Raw genomic sequence first — 18,498 nt, forward strand, 5'->3', positions numbered from 1 at the left:
TTTTGGACTTTAGCTGCTTTTCCTTGAGGTGGGTGGAGACGGGAGGCCTGAAACCGAAGAGTCCAGAATAAACTTTAGATAATGCCTCAGACAGGACATTTGAGGCATAACCACAGCCAGTGGCCTGGCACAGATGTCATTTAAGTTTAAACCAGGAGGGAGCACCTTACATTTTTAGATATTATGTAATAGTTAACCATGTGATTGCCTCCTGACGGTGCTTTTCTTTCCTTTCCTTGGTTATCTTTTTTCCCCCTTCCTGTTTTGTTCAGTTAAGAAACAAACTGAACCAAGAACAGAATGCCAAACTGCAACAACAGAGGGAGTGTTTGAATAAGCGTAATTCAGAAGTGGCAGTCATGGATAAGCGTGTTAATGAGCTGAGGGACCGGCTGTGGAAGAAGAAGGCAGCACTGCAGCAGAAAGAAAATCTCCCGGTGAGCGAGTGGGCCAGCAGGCGAGCGGGCAAGTGAGTGGGTGAGCAGACGAGTGGACAGGCGAGTGGGCTGTTTGGACTTGGGCCTGGGGAGGGGAAGCTGTGTCCTCAGAGTCCTTCCCGCTGTGCTCAGAGAGGACAGTGCGGTGCTGTGCCTGCCTGCCAAAAGTGAGCTGTCAGGTCCTCAGGTTTAGTGCTTACCTGTGCTTGCTTACCTTTTCTTCCTGACACTTGCAGTAAGGTTGTAGCAGAGTTCCATGTGAAGTGGTTCTGTTGGGAACATTTTTTATAGACTCTGTTGCTAAATTCTGAAAGTACTTATTCTGAACTTTCAGTCTTATGGATTCAGTCATCCAGTAAGATGTATAATATTAAAAGATTTGTGGTTTTTAACTAAGGTTTCACCTGATGGAAATCTTCCCCAACAAGCAGTGTCAGCCCCAAGTCGTGTGGCTGCTGTAGGCCCTTATATCCAGTCATCCACTATGCCACGGATGCCGTCCAGACCTGAGCTGCTGGTGAAGCCAGCCCTGCCTGATGGTTCCTTGGTCATGCAGCCAGCAGAGGGGCCAGTGAAGATACAGACACTGCCCAATATGAGGTCTGGGGCTGCTTCACAAAGTAAAGGTAAAAGTGGGCCTCTCCAAGTCCCTTCACAGTTAGCCCTTCACCACCCCATGGTATTTTCCAATTTTGAGTGTTTTCAAAGTTGTTTTTATATTACCTACCTATGTTAAAATCTCAAGTTCCTTTATTCTTTGCCAGTGAATTTAACCTTAACCAATATAGTTCAACTCAGGATAAAATTGAAGTTATTTCAGAAATGACCTTGCAGGATGTCTAGTGTTCACCTGTAAGTCCAGCACTCTCTACAGAGGTTGAGACAGGAGGATTTTATTTTGGGGACAACCTGGGACTATACAGTAGGACATTCTATCGGAAAAGAAAATAAACAGTTTTTGTTATGAATTAAAGTTTGGTCTGATGTTAAAGTGAGATCTTTTCATCTTGTATGAAGTGACTATATACACATAACAGTAATGCCATTTTTACAGAAGTGAGTTGTGAGTCCGTTCTCTTTAGAACAGTGTTAAGGATTCATGAGCTCTTCTTACACATGCACATTGCCTGCTTACAGATGTAGAATGAAGGTAAAGACCTGGGAGTTGTAAAGGGGGCCAAGCGGAGGCTCCTGCTTTAGTTGTCCTTGTGTTCTGTGTAGTCAGCAGGTACATGCTGAGGTACATGCAAACCAGACTTTCATAATGGAAGGGTAAGTGACAGGACAGTTTGAGGATGTGTAGGGTCTCCACGTTCTTACCATTCAGATAACCACTATGTTTTCTTCTTCGTACCATTGTTATATGGGGGAAAAACTAATTTTAAAGTATTTGTTGTTTTGCCATAATTATTACTGTGAAGCATTAATAATATTAATTTTCTAAGATGAAAAAAGCCATGGCATGTGTGTGTGTGTGTGTGTGTGTGTGTGTGTTTTGTTGTTACTATTTTTGAGGTAGTATCTTACTGTATACAGACCAGGCTGGCCTTAAACTCACAGAGATCCACCTGCCTCTGCCTTCTGAGTGCTGGGATTAAAGTCCTGCACCACTACTCCTGGCTGGCATGTGAAACTTAAATACTAGTGTAGAAATCATAAACACCCTAAGTAGTGAAAGCTGGATTGGAGTTAGGAGCATTCATTTACTGATCCATCATTAAAGCATTGTTTGTAAGATCCATCTCACAAGCCTCAGCCTGCTGTTTTGGAATTTGTCTTCTGGGTGATGGTGTTGCCTCCTCACACAGTCAAGAATAATGAAATAGGGCTTTTCTGGTTCAGGCCGACTTTTTCTTTGCTTTGGCTATTTGTAAACTACTTGAGTAAGGTGGAAAATCTAAAAGAAAAAAACAAAACCTAACATAGGTGCTTTCTAAATAAACTTTCTGGAGGCTGTATGCCCAAACTGTAAAGCTGCTTTTAGAGGTTAAAAGTCTTAGCAGTCAAGTGAACTGAACCAGTGAGAATGTCCGTGAATGTGAGTGACTTCCGGCTCCTTTCTGCATTCTAGGCTCTAAAGCTCACCCAGCTACCCCTGATTGGAACCCTTCCAATGCCAATCTCTTACCCAGCCAAGGCTCCTCTGTACCCCTGAGTGCCGGAAATGCTCTGGACCAAGGTGAGACTTATTGTGCTACCCCTGAACATGTTGTTTTGACTCTCAAAGGTATTTTTTGTACTTTTTCTAGCTAGCTCCTGTTTTAGTTTGTTAAGACCAGGACAGTTTATCTATGAAAGCACTTAGTGGGCCTGGTGTTGAGAGAGATCTAGGAGAAAGAAACAGGAATGATAAGGAGTTTATTCTAAACAGTTTGAATATCAAGTTGGGTTTTTTCTTTGTCTTCAGTTGATGATGGGGAGATTGCTCTGAGGGAGAAAGAGAAGAAAGTTCGTCCCTTTTCTATGTTTGACACAGTGGACCAGTGTGCTGCCCCACCCTCCTTTGGTACCTTGAGGAAAAACCAGAGCAGCGAGGACATCTTGCGGGATGCTCAGGTACTTAACACTGTCTCAGTTGCTGTTACCTAATGTGTTTCTCCAGTACAGTTTTAAAGAAAAGATTTTAAATTATTGTTTGTGAGAGAGAACAAAAGTATAGTATTTAGAACATGGGAAAATATAATGGGAGCCTGTTATGCCACTTCTGCTGTTGGATTGGATTGTACACTCTTGCCGTATTGGGGACGGCTGACATACTTGCTTCTGGGTCACAGGTTTTTGTGACTCTCTGAAGTGTGTAAGAACACTGAAGAAGAGTGCATTCCTCCAGATGGTTTATTTCTTTGAGATCTAGTAGCATGGTGGCTCACACATCTTGTTTCCAACACTGAAGAGGCTGAGGCAGAAGGGCTGCCTCAAATTTGAAGCCAGTCTGGGGTGCAGGGTGAGATTCTGTCTCAAAGAATGAAAGTGCAACAGAAACCCTTGAACTCTGGAGCCACGGTCATGTCAAAGATGTGATGGTGACCTTCAGTGACTGGGGATCTTACCTTAGGATGAATGGATTTGTGAATGAATGCTGCAAGTTAGCAATTTTCAAGTGCGTACAACTGTAGAATTGCATGTTTTGGTGTGGTTTTTGAGACTTGTTTTTTCTGTAGCTAATGCTGGCCTCAAACTTGTCCTCCAGCCTTACCCAAGGGCTGGGATTACAGAAGTGCACTTTCATGCTCAGTTAGATTGTATGACATTCTGATAAACAATGTTTTTCATGTATTGATGCCCTCCATGGATATGAAAGTAAAGAGTTTTGCCAGCTAGGAAGCAAGACTAGGAGGGAGTCATGGGGTTGGGGGAGGAATTGCATTATGTCACTCTAAGTTCTTATTAACCTGATTTTAAAATTATTTTTTTATTATTTGATTTAAAGATTTAATGATTTTAAAATATGGAAGCAATATTTTGTCTGCTTTTCATGGGCATGTCTAGTGTGCTGGAATATATGTATGTGTGTGTATGTATTATATGTATAGTGTATATAATATATTATGTATAATATATATATATATATATATATATATATATATATATATATATGCATGTTCACTTATCTAGGTGCATATATGTGCCCATGGGTGCATATATGTGTCCAAGGTTGATGTTGGGAAGTTTCTTCAATTGCTTTTATACCTTATTCTTTGAGGTAGGGCCTCTCAGTAAGTAACACTCAGAGTTTACTGATATGGCTAGTCTCAGTAGATAGCTCGTAGTCTAGAATTATAGGCGAGCTCTCACTCAGCATTTACATGGGCTCTGGGAGACCAAATTCCTGGCCACTTGTTATATGGCAACTGCTTTAGCCCTTGAGCTAACTGGAGACCTGAGAGCTGATGTTTCCTAGTATGTGCTTGTGACTGAGCTGACTAGAGTATTGTGTATACTTTTGTACAGTGTTTTAACTGCCTTGATGTGTGTGTTACAGGCTGTAAATAAAAATGTGGCTAAAGTCCCACCTCCTGTTCCTACAAAGCCAAAACAGATTAATTTGCCTTACTTTGGACAAAATACTCAGTCACCTTCTGACATGAAGCCAGATGGAACTCCTCAGCAATTGCCAATAGCTGCTACATCCATGGGAGCTAAGCTCAAGCCAGCAGGGCCGCAGGCAAGGGTGCAGCTGTCTCCTGGTGCCCCTTCAGGTGGTCAGGACCAAGTCCTGTCTCCAGCATCTAAGCAAGAAAGTCCACCTGCTGCTGCAGTCCGGCCCTTTACGCCCCAGCCATCCAAAGACACCTTCCCTCCAGCCTTTCGAAAACCCCAGACTGTGGCAGCAAGCTCCATCTATTCCATGTATACCCAGCATCAGGCGCCAGGAAAAAACTTCCAGCAGGCTGTGCAGAGTGCCTTGACCAAGACGCACCACAGAGGCTCCCAGTTTTCAAGTGGTAAGGTTCCATTTGTTTGTATTTTTAAGTGTGTGGTGGGGAGGGAGTACACTTGAAGGAACAGACACTTGTGCCAGTGTGCATGTGCAGGTCAGAGGGTAGCTGTTGGAGGTTAGTTCTCCTCTTCCATTAGGAGTTCCACAGATAGGACTCAGATCGTCAGACTTGCATGGTAAGCACTTTTGTATATGATCATCTGTCCTAGCCCTTGATTCAAGGTAAGTTTCTTGGGTTCATTTTTACCTGTTTTGGGCTTAAGTCCTATGCCAAGCTACTGGTAGACAGTAAAGTGCCAGGTCTCTAGTTAGACTACAGCTGTTATAAGAATTTTAGCTGTGCTCTGCCTTGTTGGGAGCTTAGTGTAGTGCCTGCTATGTGTTACTACTTCAGTAGTCACTGCAGACCCTGCCTCATGTCCTACTTCCGTATTTGCAGCTATGATAGAATACCCCCACAGAAGGCAACATCGAAAAGCAAAGATTTTATTATCATTTTGGAGAAGTCGAGGCAGAAACTCAAGTAACTGGTCACATTGTAGTCAGAGTCAAGAGCAGAGAGAAATCACTAAACCTACATAGTTCAGGACCTAGGGAACCATGTTATACACAGTGGGCTGGCCCTGTCCGCATCAGTGATCAATCAGGAATCCCCACAGACATGCTCACAAGCCAACCTGAGCTAGATAGTTCCATGTTTGAGGCTCTTTTCAAAGGTGATTTTCTAGGTTGTGGCAAGTTGATAGTTACAAACTAGCCATGACTGATGAGTTGGGGGTGGGTTCTGAAGGAGGTTGTTGATGTGGAGAAACAGGATCACAGAAGGCTGCATCTTTACTCTTCTTGGTATGTGGAGGATGGGATGATTACATTGTCTCTGGATTTTAAAAGCAACACTGTCTTGTACTCTAAGCCATTCTAATAAGGATGCTACCATTAAGTAAATATGAAACCATGATAAAATTAGTTTGTGTTAAATATGTACAGTCTGGATATTTGAGGGGTTTTTTTTTCCCCTTACTTGTTGGTTATAGGGCTAGAATACAATTGACCATGATTTAATTGATTGAAAATGGCTTTGTAGTTATGAAATAAGCATATAATTGTGGTTTAAAGCTATTATAACAGATATTAAAGTGTCAGTGTATTGCTACCTCTTAGTCTTTTCAGTAATCCCTGGTAAATATTGCTAATATAATAATTTGGAAATCAGATTATTTTGACGTAATTGGAATATTTCAGGGGAATGTCTTTGGGAAAGACAAGTGGTTCTCAGTTTTGTGAGCCAAATATGACTTCTCACATTGGTCTGCATTTGAATAGTGTTTAAGATGGGTAGTATATGTGTAGACTTAGTCTGTCTATGTAGACAGATTACCAGTTTTCCTCAATGCCACGGTGTGTGGTTTCCTTCTCATTGTTTCATAGCACACAGTGCATGTTATCATCAATAGAGATTTTGATTCTGTAGTAAATGGAAATTCTTGTTTTGTTGTTATTTTAAGAAATTAAGTATATATAAGGGAAATAATGTAGTAACTATGAAACAAAGAGAGACTTGGCTTATCGTTACCTGCGTTCTTACCAATTTTGTTTAATCATCACTAGCCAGACTTTCCCTTTTTCTCTTCACCAATCAGTATATGGCAAGCCTGTGATAGCTGCTGCCCAGAATCCACAACAGCACCCAGAGAACATTTACTCCTGTAGCCAGGGGAAGCCTGGCAGTCCAGAGCCCGAGACAGAGCCTATTTCTTCTGTTCATGAGAGTCATGAAAATGAAAGGATTCCTCGACCACTCAGCCCAACAAAGTTACTGCCGTTTTTGTCTAACCCTTATCGAAACCAGAGTGATGCTGACTTAGAAGCCCTGCGGAAAAAACTGTCTAATGCACCAAGGCCACTGAAGAAACGGAGCTCCATTACAGAACCAGAAGGCCCTAATGGGCCAAACATTCAGAAACTTTTGTATCAGAGGACCACCATAGCTGCCATGGAGACCATCTCAGTCCCATCGTACCCATCTAAGACACCGAGCTCAGTGACTGTCAATCCAGATAGCCCAATTGAAATCCCAAATCCGTATTTACATATGGAGCCAGAGAAGGAGGTGGGCTCTTTAGTCCCAGAACCACTGTCCCCAGAGGATATGGGGAGTGCTGGTACAGAGAACAGTGACTTGCCAGCTCCTTCCCCAGGCCTTGAGTATGTGTCTGAGGGAGTCACAGACAGCAGTACGAATCTCCAGAATAACATAGAAGAAACAAACCCAGAGGCCCCCCACTTACTTGAAGTATACCTAGAAGAATATCCCCCATACCCACCCCCTCCATACCCATCTGGGGAACCAGAGGTGTCCGAAGAAGACTCTGCACGCATGCGCCCACCTGAAATCACTGGGCAGGTGTCTCTGCCTCCTGTAAGTAACATAGTATCCTGTGTTCATCCAGGAGACTTTCCCTCGGGATACTTATCCTGGTGGCTGTTATCTCCTCAGTTTGCCTTTTTATCTTATGATACCATGGCATGAAGTGGATCTCTGTAGTCTTGGGTTTTGACAAGCAGTGGAACGCATTCATGGTGAGCTATGTATCCCAGTCTCCCCTTGCCCCCCAATCTCCCCTCTCTTTTTTTTCTTTTTTAAAGAGAGAGTCTCAGTTGTCCAGACAGGCCTTGTGCCTCTGGAATAACTGAGATACAGACCTTTACCACCAAATCACCCTCAGGGTAGGAGTGATAGATGCTGTGACATTTATATAAGAAACACTGCTATATTTTGGTGTGTGTGTGTGTTCCTTATAGAGGAAACATATTTTTGTTCTCATACCTGTATGGGCTACCTCTTTTCTCCCTTGCTGAAGGTACCCTAGGGAGACACTGTGTTGAGAATACCTGGTTCCTACCAGCTTAGCTGTGAGATCTGCACAGTGTTCTCATTGTGCTGCTGCTTTCTGAGCTTTGACTTTTCTATCCATGAGATGTTAAGATTTTATTTTTATTTTTCATTTTATGTATATTAGTGTTTTGCCTATCTGCATAAACGTGCATTGTGTGCATGCATAGTACCCAAGGAGTCCAGAAGAGAGTGCCAGATCCCTTGGAACTGAAGTTACAGATGCCATGTGGATGCTGGGAATTGAACCAGGGTCTTCTGCAATATTAGCCAGTGCTCTTAACTGCTGAGCCGTCTCTCTAGCCCCTGAAATGTAATTTTAATGAAACAGTAGATTGAGTGTCAAACTTAAAACTGATAAAATTCAAAGGAGGATTGGAGAGGTGAGTCAGGAGAGTGGCCAGAGTGGGGCAGGAGAGAGAACGAGGCAGAGTGGGGCGGGCTCTTGGGCCTTTCTTCCCTGTCAGTGTTGCCTGGAAATCACTAGCAGGTACCAGTCTCTTGGTTTCCTCTTTCTCTAGAATCAAGTTCTCCTAAAATCATGTTTCTGGCAGAAACGCCGTCTATACGTCTACATATTAACATTGTTTTGGAAGTTTATCATGTCACTTTGAAATAGGGGGAAAGAATACCATAGTCTCTAGCCTGCTTTTCTATAGCTTAGTCGGAAGTCATTCTTATTTCTTCAAACACAAACAAAGTAGAATGTTGAACTGTGACTTTAAACCACAGTAAAAACCAAGTGACACTTGTGAATGACAATTTAAAGGGTTTTGTATGTCTGAGCCCATATTTTATATCAGTTTGTACTTCCTTTGGAAGAGTCTCTTATTTTTTTCCTAGGAAAATGACTGTTCTTTCCTTCCTGTCTTAGGTGAAGTAGATGCTGTGATTGTGTATGTTTCTTTGAAAGTGTGTGGCTAGGTGTCTGCCTTCTGAAGCATGCAAAGGCTGTTAGCACAGTCATAGGCTCATTACACTTAGCCTTTCCTATCTGCGGGGAATGTTATTTGTTATTTAGAAGTTCCGGCTCTTTACTCCTGAGACAGACATGAAAAAGGGGTAGGATGGTTCAGTGGGCAAAAGTACTTGCCACAAAGACTGACAACCTGAGTTCTTTTTCTGGGATACACATTTTAGACAGAACTGACTCCTGAAAGTTAAGTTGTCCTCTGACTTCCACACTTAAACTGTGACACATGAGTGTGCACACCCCAAACACAGCCCCACACATAAATAAATAGATGTAACTTAAGAAGTCTGATATGTGTCTCTGTCTCTGTCTCTCTCTGTCTGTGTGTGTGTGTGTGTTTGCTTAAAAATCCTGTTTCATTATGATGAAAAGAACTACCACTTGGGGCTTTAAAGTCTGACTCACTAACTTGTCCTAAGATGTAAAGTTCTCACTCAGTGTATCTAGTTATAATTTGTCATCTTTATTATTTAGCCTAATAATTTGCTTGTGCCTTGGTAAAGGTTATGGTATGAAATGCTTAATAGGAAGGGATTACCTAGATTAAAATTCTGTTCCTGATGTTTTCTGGTTATGTGTCCTTCCTTCTATGTGCAACCAGGATGATTGGGTTTTTAATCACTTGTGTATGTGAGCTCTTATGAATCTGAGTATTGCCCAGTTTAAGAGCAAGGCTCTCTGCATTATACTCTTAGATAAGTGGTTTAGAAACAGTCTTGTCTGGTTGTGGAGTCAACAGAAAGCCAGTGAGTTTCCCCACCAGATTTAGTTCACTCCAAGTTCCATAGCCTGGTATTAATGGCACACTCCTATGACCCCAGCTAAGTTTGAGAGACTGAGGCAGGAAGATTATAAGTTCAAAGTCAGTCTGGGCCGCATGGTGAGTTCAGGGCAATCTAAGCTAAATGTCAAAGAAAATAAGTATATGACTAAAACCCCAAGCTGTGTTCTTTCACTACCTCAGTTAAGTGCTGCCTCTGCCCATGGTAATCCCCCCCACATTTCCTTTACAGGGCAAAAGGACAAACTTGCGGAAAACTGGCTCGGAGCGGATTGCTCATGGGATGAGGGTGAAATTCAACCCCCTTGCTTTGCTCCTAGATTCATCTTTGGAAGGAGAGTTTGACCTTGTACAGAGAATTATCTATGAGGTAAGTTTCTTAAATATGGTGTTGTCTACCATAGAGAAATTGCATTTAAAATTTGGGGGGGGGGGGGCTGTGGAGTTGTGGAAAGAGACATTGAGCATGCTCTAACATAGGCTGTGTTGTTTTAGGCATGTAACTGTTAAGATCTTGATAATGTAGGAGTGGATTTTACACTTGAAATACGTTAGTGTACTTTGTTAACAAGAACATTTCTCTCTGAAAGTTGCTCTGTATGCATTTGTCCTCTATAATATTGCATTACAGTTGTGGTCTGTACTCTGAAATTTATTGTTATTATTGTTATTATTTTATTTAAGATAGGGTCTTGAGATAAGCCTCAAATTCATGCTCCTACTACCTCAGATTCCTGAGTGCTGGAATTGCAGGCATGTGCTACAGTTCCCAGCTCTTTTAAAATGTTTTCAGTTGAATTTCTCCAGGTTTCCATAGCAAATAGGATATCTCTGTAGAAACCAGTTTGTAGCTGGAATTGGAAGGAAGAACAGGTTTTGATGCTATGGTTTTAAACAAAGCCTTCTTGCAGTAAGTACTTGATTGGGCTAGGCTGTCCGCCCTGTTCTAGGGTTTTTCTTTACTTTTCTTGGCTCCTCTGTCTCACTTATATTTAAAGTGTCACCAAAGTTTCTGTCTTCTTGATCGTAAGAGCCAGTTAGTAATGACAGTTGATGCCACATGAAATTGGAGTGACTCTCACCCTTTTTATTGGTGTGACAGGTTGATGACCCAAGCCTACCAAATGATGAGGGTATCACAGCTCTTCATAATGCTGTGTGTGCAGGCCACACAGAAATAGTGAAGTTCCTGGTACAGTTTGGTGTGAATGTAAATGCAGCAGATAGTGATGGATGGTAAGTTCTGCATTTAAACTCCACTCAGATGTGAGCTGTGCATGCCACTGTAGAAGCAGTGGTGTGGGTCACTGGAAGGCACAGAACCATGCCAGCATGCTCCTTCTTTCCTGTGCTGCCCCTGTACTATAGGAGGAGGTGCCTGTCCTCTTGTAGCAGCCATTTTGTTCAATTTCAGGAAGCAAATGGGGTTTAAAAGTTTTAATTAATAGTATACTGTAATAAAATTGCCAGCATCAGTTCTCTGTGGCTGAGGTGACTGAGTAAAATAAGACATGGGTCACAAGCGCTGGGGGATGGGGACCGTTGAGGTGGCTGCCAAGTGGACAGTGGGCAGGTGGTGTATACAGTGTGAACTCTCCAGCAAAGTGCTGAAGTCACACTGCAAGGGGACAGGGTAGACAGAATGATTCCACAGTGCTGCTCAAAACCAGCCATAATTTAAAACTTATAAATTATTTTGGAACTCTCTCTAATATTTTTAGAGCTCAGTTGATCTCATCTGTCTTGATCCTCCAAAAAGTCTTAGAAGACACAAGCTCTTTGTGTTGGAGGAATATGAAAACTTTTTCTATAAAGGACTGAAAATGTTGCCATTTAATCTCCTGTTAAATGTTAAGTACTTAAGTACTTTAAGTTTATTAATTTTTTCTTTCAGTGTTATAATATCAGATACTCATGCATGTAAATCAAAAATTTGAATTAACCTATCATTCCAAGTGACTGATCATCTGTGAAGACTGTTTCCTCTTTGTTAGATATGTGTGTTGTATGGCCAGCCAAGGCTATGTAGTGATGTGGTGTGTGTAAATAAATAAACGTTTTGTCCAAACCACAGGTGAAATGTAGCTCTTGGAGCACTTGTCTGGAATAAAGAACCAATGGATGGGGGTAGAATAGATGGAAAAGACAGAGGAGACACACAGGGAGAACAGGCAGAAGAGCATGCAGATGAGGGACCCAGACTGCACGAGGAGAGAAAAGCAGAGAAATACTATACACTTCAGAGCCCGAGTAGTAACAGTCTCAAGCCAACAGTCTGAGTCTGGAGATAGGAGATGCCACAGATTTTCTTCTGTCGTATTGATAAGTTCCTGCTAACTCATTGCCCAAAATAGATCGAGTGTGTGTGTGTGTGTGTGTGTGTGTGTGTGTGTGTTACAGTCACTATTCTAAGACTGTATTTTCAGGAATGATCTCAGTCATAGTCACTTTTCTACTTAGAATTGAATTTATAGTTTCAGCCAAAATTTGAGTTTTAAAAATATAGGTAGTCTGTATGTGTAGCCAGATTCCTGAAAAGTTGGTGTTGAAAAGAATACTGGCATGCAGGCATGTAGTTTAAAAGACTCTTAGATTTTTACTCTGGCAGAAGTGATCAAGTTTCAGGGCTGGAAAGATGGCTTAGTATTAAGAACACTGGTTGCTCCCTGCACCCACATTAGAGTTCACAACCATCGTACATAACTCAGTTCCAGGATCGGACATCTTTTACTGGTCTCTGTGGGCACCAGGCACAAGAGATGCGCATGCAGGCAAAGCATATACATGCAAAACTAAAATTTAAACAAGAAACTTGTAGGGTTGGGAAAATCAAGACAGAAGCACATCCACTTTTTTCTGTTATTTTTAGATCACAGTGAAGGCTTTATTTCCTTGATTCTTCAAACTGGCACTCAGCTCCTGGGCCCATCGGTCCATTGCTTCAGACATGTTCCAATAATTCTCTTATTGGTTCAGTCATCTGTCTTGATTGAACTAGTTTTTAAGAGCTGTTTGTGAGGTTAGTAGGTAAGAGACTGAGGCACTTTCTTCACAGATAACTTAGCAAGGGGAGGTTCTTGAGCTTGTAGAAACATTTCTAACCAGTTCCGCGTCTTACTTCCCAGGACCCCATTGCATTGTGCTGCCTCCTGTAACAATGTGCAAGTGTGTAAGTTCCTTGTGGAGTCAGGAGCAGCTGTGTTTGCTATGACCTACAGTGACATGCAGACTGCTGCAGACAAGTGCGAGGAAACGGAGGAAGGCTACACTCAGTGCTCCCAGTTTCTCTATGGTATGTAGCCAGTGCGGTCCATATTTACTTACCCTTTCTCTTGAGGGAATAGCTCAAAGCTCAGTGAGTGTTTTATTATTTGCTCTGCATAATTCTGGATACTGAAATGAGGACAGTCTAGGTCACAGATACAGTGCAGTTTCTGAGTGTGTACCTGAAAAGCTGTTGCCAGAGACATTATCAGCTGCAGCTGACTACTCTTGTTAATTTAGTTCTTTGTATTCAAAAGACCCTCTCTATGGCTTTAGGACTTAGTGAGTTACAGCATGTTGGAAAACGAGATAAAAAATAAAGACAACACATCACAGGGTTTGGGGTTTGGGTTTGTTTCATGTTTTCTTGATTTTGAGTTTATGGTTTTGATTACTTATCTAGGGCTGTGCCTGGATACAAGATCCATATACGTTGATTGCCTTTTATGTAAGGCTTTTGTTGTTGTTGTTAATCTACAGTTGAAGTTAATTTTTCTGTTCATCTTGGTTTGATAGGATAGGAAATCAGGAAGTCTCAGGAGTCTAGCTTGCCCAAGCTCTCCAAAGTTTCTTTCTTAACAGTTGTTCAGAAAGCTTGTCCTGCCTTCTCTGCCTGGCCATGTTCCTTGAGTGTTTCTGCCTTTTTCAGATTGTAGGTGAGGAGAGAGGGAGTTCTTGATGTTCACAAAGTTCCCGTCATCTAAGTGTGTTTTCTTTATTTTTCTGCTATTTGTTTTTGGGGGCTAGTTTCAACCCTGGGATTAATACTTAGTAGCAGGTCTTTACTGCAAGTGAACCCAGCCCTTGAGCTGTACAGATGTCATCATCGAGACCTGTGATTGCATTTTGTTTGTTTTCATCTTTAGACCAATTGAGTATTTTGACACTAACATTATTTGTAAATTTATATTTGATAGACTTTTTAAAAAGACAGAAAGGATTTAATTTATATATGATGACTTTTTTAAAAAGACAGGATATTTGCTCATAGTCTTTTGATACAAAATTATATCACAGATGTCAAGGTTGATACAGGATAAAGGTTAACTACTGGTGATGGACCCAGCACAGTGGGAGTGGACACAGGTGTTCATCTAAGGGAGAAGAACGTGACCTTGCAGATACCATATGGATATTTTGTAAAATTTATTTTCCCATTTTATTCATGTGGATGGCTGGTCTTCATGTACGTCTGTGCACCATGTGTTTCAGTGCCCTATAGACCAAAAGAGGCACTGGATACTCTGGAACTGGGGTTAGAGTGTTGTGAGCTGCCATGTGGTTGCTTGGAATTGAACCTGGGTCCTCTGGAAGAACCAAAGAAGTTGCTTTCAACTTAGAATCTCTACAGTCCTGCTTGCAATTTTTAATGGGAATTCCATTGAAAACTGTAACTTGAACTGTGAATTTGAGCATCTTATAGAACGTAGGATTTCTTTCCACTCCCACTGCAAACAAAAACACAGTGAAGCTTTAAAATGTTGAGGAGTTATATTTGTATGAAGTTTTGTTGTCCTGTGTTGTTTTGTTTGGTGGGAACCTTGGACCGTTTCCATGCTTCATGAATCCTCTCCCACTGAGGGTGACACCACCAGTTATTGTCACATTTTTCATGTTATTCAAAAAGGTCAGAAATTTACCTGACCCCTCAGGTTGGCAGAACTTTCTTTTGGAAAAGAACAGTTTTATATCTTTGTTTTATTTTGTTTGTCCAGAGCAAGTATAGCACATGCTGATTGTTAATTGATAAATTAATTGTTATAAACTAATAACTAATTGTTGGCTGCTCAGAGTTGGAAAATATGTTTGAAAGACAAGCAGGTATTTTTCTATATTTTTAAGACATACAGGTAAATGAAAAATAACTTGCTTTCTGTAAACCTTATTGTTGGGTCCACATCTGCTTTCCTCTGCTTCCTTCTGTGGTGCCAGCTGTCTGTCTCTAGGTTTGGGCCATCCTTCACTTTTAGGGTACAAAAGGAGGAAGTTGAACCTAACCCACAGTCAGTCAGTAACTGCTGGAAAATGGCCTTTTGAGGATTTTCTTGCCCTGTTTGTAGATTTCAGCATCTAGAATTCTGTTAGAGTGACCATATATAGACTTTTCTGTCTTATCTAAACTCCTATATTCTGCATTCTAACAGGATTGTATTGTACTTTTCCTTCTAATAACTAGGAATTGATGTGTAGGCACTTTAATAGCTAACACACTTCTGAAAGTTTGTCTGTTTGCTCTGTGTGTCAGGTGAGATCTGAACTTTTTTGTTGTTGTTGTTCATTATGTGTAGAAGTAGTCCAGAAGTTGACAAGCGTCTTCTTTTTTAATGTCATAGATTCAAACAGTTTTTCTTTTAGCTGCTGGGCTAACAGAAGGCTTCCTCTCTGGGGAAGGTAAGCTTTGTGGGATGCCTAGGGGATGTTCGATGTTGATGCCTAGATATGATCTATAAATACTGCTGGTCTTCCCATTTCCCTCCCACCTGGGACATTTATTTCTTGAATGCTTACTATTGGAGTTCTGACTTCTAGTGAGGATCCTTTCCCTGTTTGTGTCACAGAGTTTAAGGTTCTTGTGAGTGGTGTAATCTGAGTGGTGAGTCCCATGCGGTCTTTCTTCTGTCTTTTATAGGCGTTCAGGAGAAAATGGGCATAATGAACAAAGGCATCATTTACGCCCTGTGGGATTACGAGCCCCAGCATGATGATGAGCTGCTCATTAAAGAGGGAGACTGCATGACCGTCGTCCGCAGGGAAGATGAAGATGAGATCGAGTGGTGGTGGGCGCGCCTTAATGACAAGGAAGGATATGTTCCACGCAACTTGCTAGGAGTAAGTCGCTCCAACGCTGACTGTTTCATGTGTGGTAAAGTGGAGCCTTGTATGAACTGCTGTGCAGAGTCAGTGCAGTCTACTGCCCTTTGTTAATAAGACGTGATACGGGGCTAGAGATGCGGCTCAGCAGTTAAGAGCATGTGCTGCTCCTGCAGAAGACTCAGGTTCAGTTCCCAGCATCTCCATGGCTGCTCTCAATCATCTGTAAACTCCAGGTCTAGGGACCAAATGCCTGCCCACTGTGCGTGCATGGTACGCATACATACATGCCGACAAAGCACTCACACACATAAAATCTTTTTAAAACCACAAGGCTTAAATTTATGATGCCCTTAATTTAGACTCACAGGCACATCTACAATGTACTTGATTGTATGTTGGAATTTGTTGATAGGTTTAAACTCAGAATAATGTGTTCCAGATTTGTGCCTTAGGCTCTCTTACAGGTCTACCCCAGGTGACCTGTGTGTGTGTGTGTGTGTGTGTGTGTGTGTGTGTGTGTGTGTATGTTCATTCATGTGCCACAGTAATTGTATGAAGTCAGAAAATAGTTTTAGGAGTTCAGATTGAGATCAGCTGAAGAAGCCTTGCAGCCAGTGTTACCTGCTAAAACATCCCACCTGCTCCTATTTTTCCACCCCTAACCCAACTTTAAAATAATGGTTGATTTATGAAATGGCTCAGTCAAGCTGATTAACATGCATAACCTGATGTAGCTAACTTTTAATTTTGTGATGAGAATACAATCTGTTAACGAGTTTTCAATTAGTATGCATGTTTTTTTTTTTTAACTATTCTTATGTTGTACAACAGAATTCTATTAAGTTCAATTTTCTAGTGAAGAATAGTTAATGAGATGAGGATTATTCTGAGGAGGGAAGCAGGAGGGAAGCTCTCAGAAGGTTTTGAAATTAACAGACTGGAATAAAGGTTATAATTTTAGTCCTAAACTTAGAACTCTTAGTTCCCTGGAACTCTCGTCTATGAAAGCGTGCTGTATGTATCATGTTTTAGTATCTTTTGAGTGTTAAAAAAATAAAGGAAATTTCACAATGTGGAATATTTAGACAGGCTAAGCCGTGAATCTGGAAAGTGCATTGGCGAATGTCTTTTCTCAGCTGAAACTGACTCTTAAATAAATGTCTTTTCTCAGCTGAAACTGACTCTTAAATAAACACACCGCCTACTTTGTTTTCTTGTCCCTAGGAGACAGAAGGGGAGGGTTTGTTTAGTTTAATGGTGAAATTCTAGTTTGACTTGCTCTGGGCTTCTAGACAGGGCCTTCACATAGCCTCTTCTCGATCTTGTTATGGAAAGCACAGGCCTGCAGAATTCCAAAGCATTTCATGTCTTCCCTAAGTCCACTCCAGGCCTTTGTCCTGATAGGCTCAAGTCCCACCCACAGTGTCCTGACTGTAAATAAGGTTGAAAAGCGTGGTTTACATATGTGGTTCCAGTACTTAGGAGTGTGAGACAAAGGATCGTAAGGCTAACCTGGGCTACCTTGAAAGATCCTGCCTTTAAAAAAAAAAAAAAAGACTTTCGTCCCATCGTAATGGGGCAAATCCTGGAGCATACCGCAGTTTATAAGCAGTCTTCAGCAGTTGGCTTCCCTGGGCTGCAGTGCAGTTGAGCAAGCTGAGTTTATACCTGGAGTTCCTGTGTCACGCCTCTGTGGTACTGCTTCAGCTGTTGGACCCTGTGACCTTCAGTGGCTTTTACAGAGTGGCCAGTGAGACTGATTTCCTGAGTCCACAGCTCAGTACCTTCCTGAGTTGGTTTCCTGTGCCATGTTCCTTGCCCTCCTTCCTGTAGTTAATGAAATATTGTAGAACTTCCATACATATGCCACGTGTAAATATTTTTTAAACTTCTCTTGCAGCTATACCCAAGAATCAAACCAAGACAAAGGAGCTTGGCCTGAAATGTGAGTTAATGAAGAATCAATGAGCTAGAAGAAGTACTATGATTGCTCTGGAAAAAAAAAATGCAGAAGACGTATTTTAATTGCAGTGTAGCTTGAAAGCAATGAAGAATGTGCCCCGGAAGAAAACGAAGGATTGAAGGGGTCAGCATGAGCAGAGGGATTGAGATGCTCAGCCCACTCCACCCTGTGCTGGGCAGAGTGCTCACTGCAGCCCGTGGACGGGGCATCCATCTGGCACCATCTCCAACTGTCCCCTAGCACCAGCAGGCTTTGGGGATCCCGGCAGGCGCTTTACACTTGTATTATCAGTGAAGAACTGTTTGTCAGTGAGCAATAACTATTGTATGAGTTCTTGTAGCATTGAAGAATTATGTGTACATTTGAAATACTGAAACTGAACTACACTGCCTAATCTAAACTAGATTTAGAATTGTTTTTAGGTTGAATTTGAATCTATATTTATTGTCTTTTTGTATCGTGAAAATTAGAGATTTGTTATAGATTTACCTGTATTTGTCAAGATCATAGCTGATTTTAAAAGTGATCGTAATAAAATTAAACTTTATGACTCCAAGCTATTTACCGGTTTTCCTTTTAGTGTTATAAACAGCTTTGGTTGAGAAATAGTGAACTGCTTGATCCAACCGCTGTGAACTGTGGTAAGCTTCCTTACAGTCATGTGATTGATTACAGATACGCATCTTTGCAGTTTACAAGTCTGAATGGCTAGAGCACTATACTGTTAAGAGATCGAGGGTGAGGCTGTGTGCACATGTGCACCTGCTTCAGCGTGGAGTCTGGAAGTGGTGTCAGATCCCTTGGAGCTGGGATTAAAATGGTTTGTGAACTACCTGATGTCCTTGAAGGGACCTGAACTCTGGTCTTCTGATAGAACAGTTGGTGCTCTTCACCACCGAGCCATCTCTACAGCCCCGAGCTTTGTAATTTTG

General features: G+C 41.7%; 1 protein-coding gene across 1 annotated transcript in view; it reads left to right on the forward strand.

Annotated features, from left to right (window-relative positions):
- The window catches only part of Tp53bp2 (tumor protein p53 binding protein 2), a 55,202-nt gene extending 37,080 nt beyond the window's left edge, over nucleotides 1–18,122 (forward strand). Inside the window, exons 8-18 of the mRNA XM_034520407.2 lie at nucleotides 273–437; nucleotides 835–1,063; nucleotides 2,509–2,616; nucleotides 2,845–2,993; nucleotides 4,420–4,882; nucleotides 6,519–7,297; nucleotides 9,758–9,895; nucleotides 10,628–10,761; nucleotides 12,651–12,817; nucleotides 15,419–15,618; nucleotides 17,504–18,122. Coding sequence (XP_034376298.1) covers nucleotides 273–437; nucleotides 835–1,063; nucleotides 2,509–2,616; nucleotides 2,845–2,993; nucleotides 4,420–4,882; nucleotides 6,519–7,297; nucleotides 9,758–9,895; nucleotides 10,628–10,761; nucleotides 12,651–12,817; nucleotides 15,419–15,618; nucleotides 17,504–17,545 — 2,574 coding nt within the window. The 3' untranslated portion in view covers nucleotides 17,546–18,122. The remainder of the gene's footprint in view (nucleotides 1–272; nucleotides 438–834; nucleotides 1,064–2,508; nucleotides 2,617–2,844; nucleotides 2,994–4,419; nucleotides 4,883–6,518; nucleotides 7,298–9,757; nucleotides 9,896–10,627; nucleotides 10,762–12,650; nucleotides 12,818–15,418; nucleotides 15,619–17,503) is intronic.
- The last annotated feature ends 376 nt before the right edge of the window (nucleotides 18,123–18,498 follow it).

Source organism: Arvicanthis niloticus, chromosome 16 (genome assembly GCF_011762505.2).
Source record: "Arvicanthis niloticus isolate mArvNil1 chromosome 16, mArvNil1.pat.X, whole genome shotgun sequence".
NCBI lineage: Eukaryota > Metazoa > Chordata > Mammalia > Rodentia > Muridae > Arvicanthis > Arvicanthis niloticus.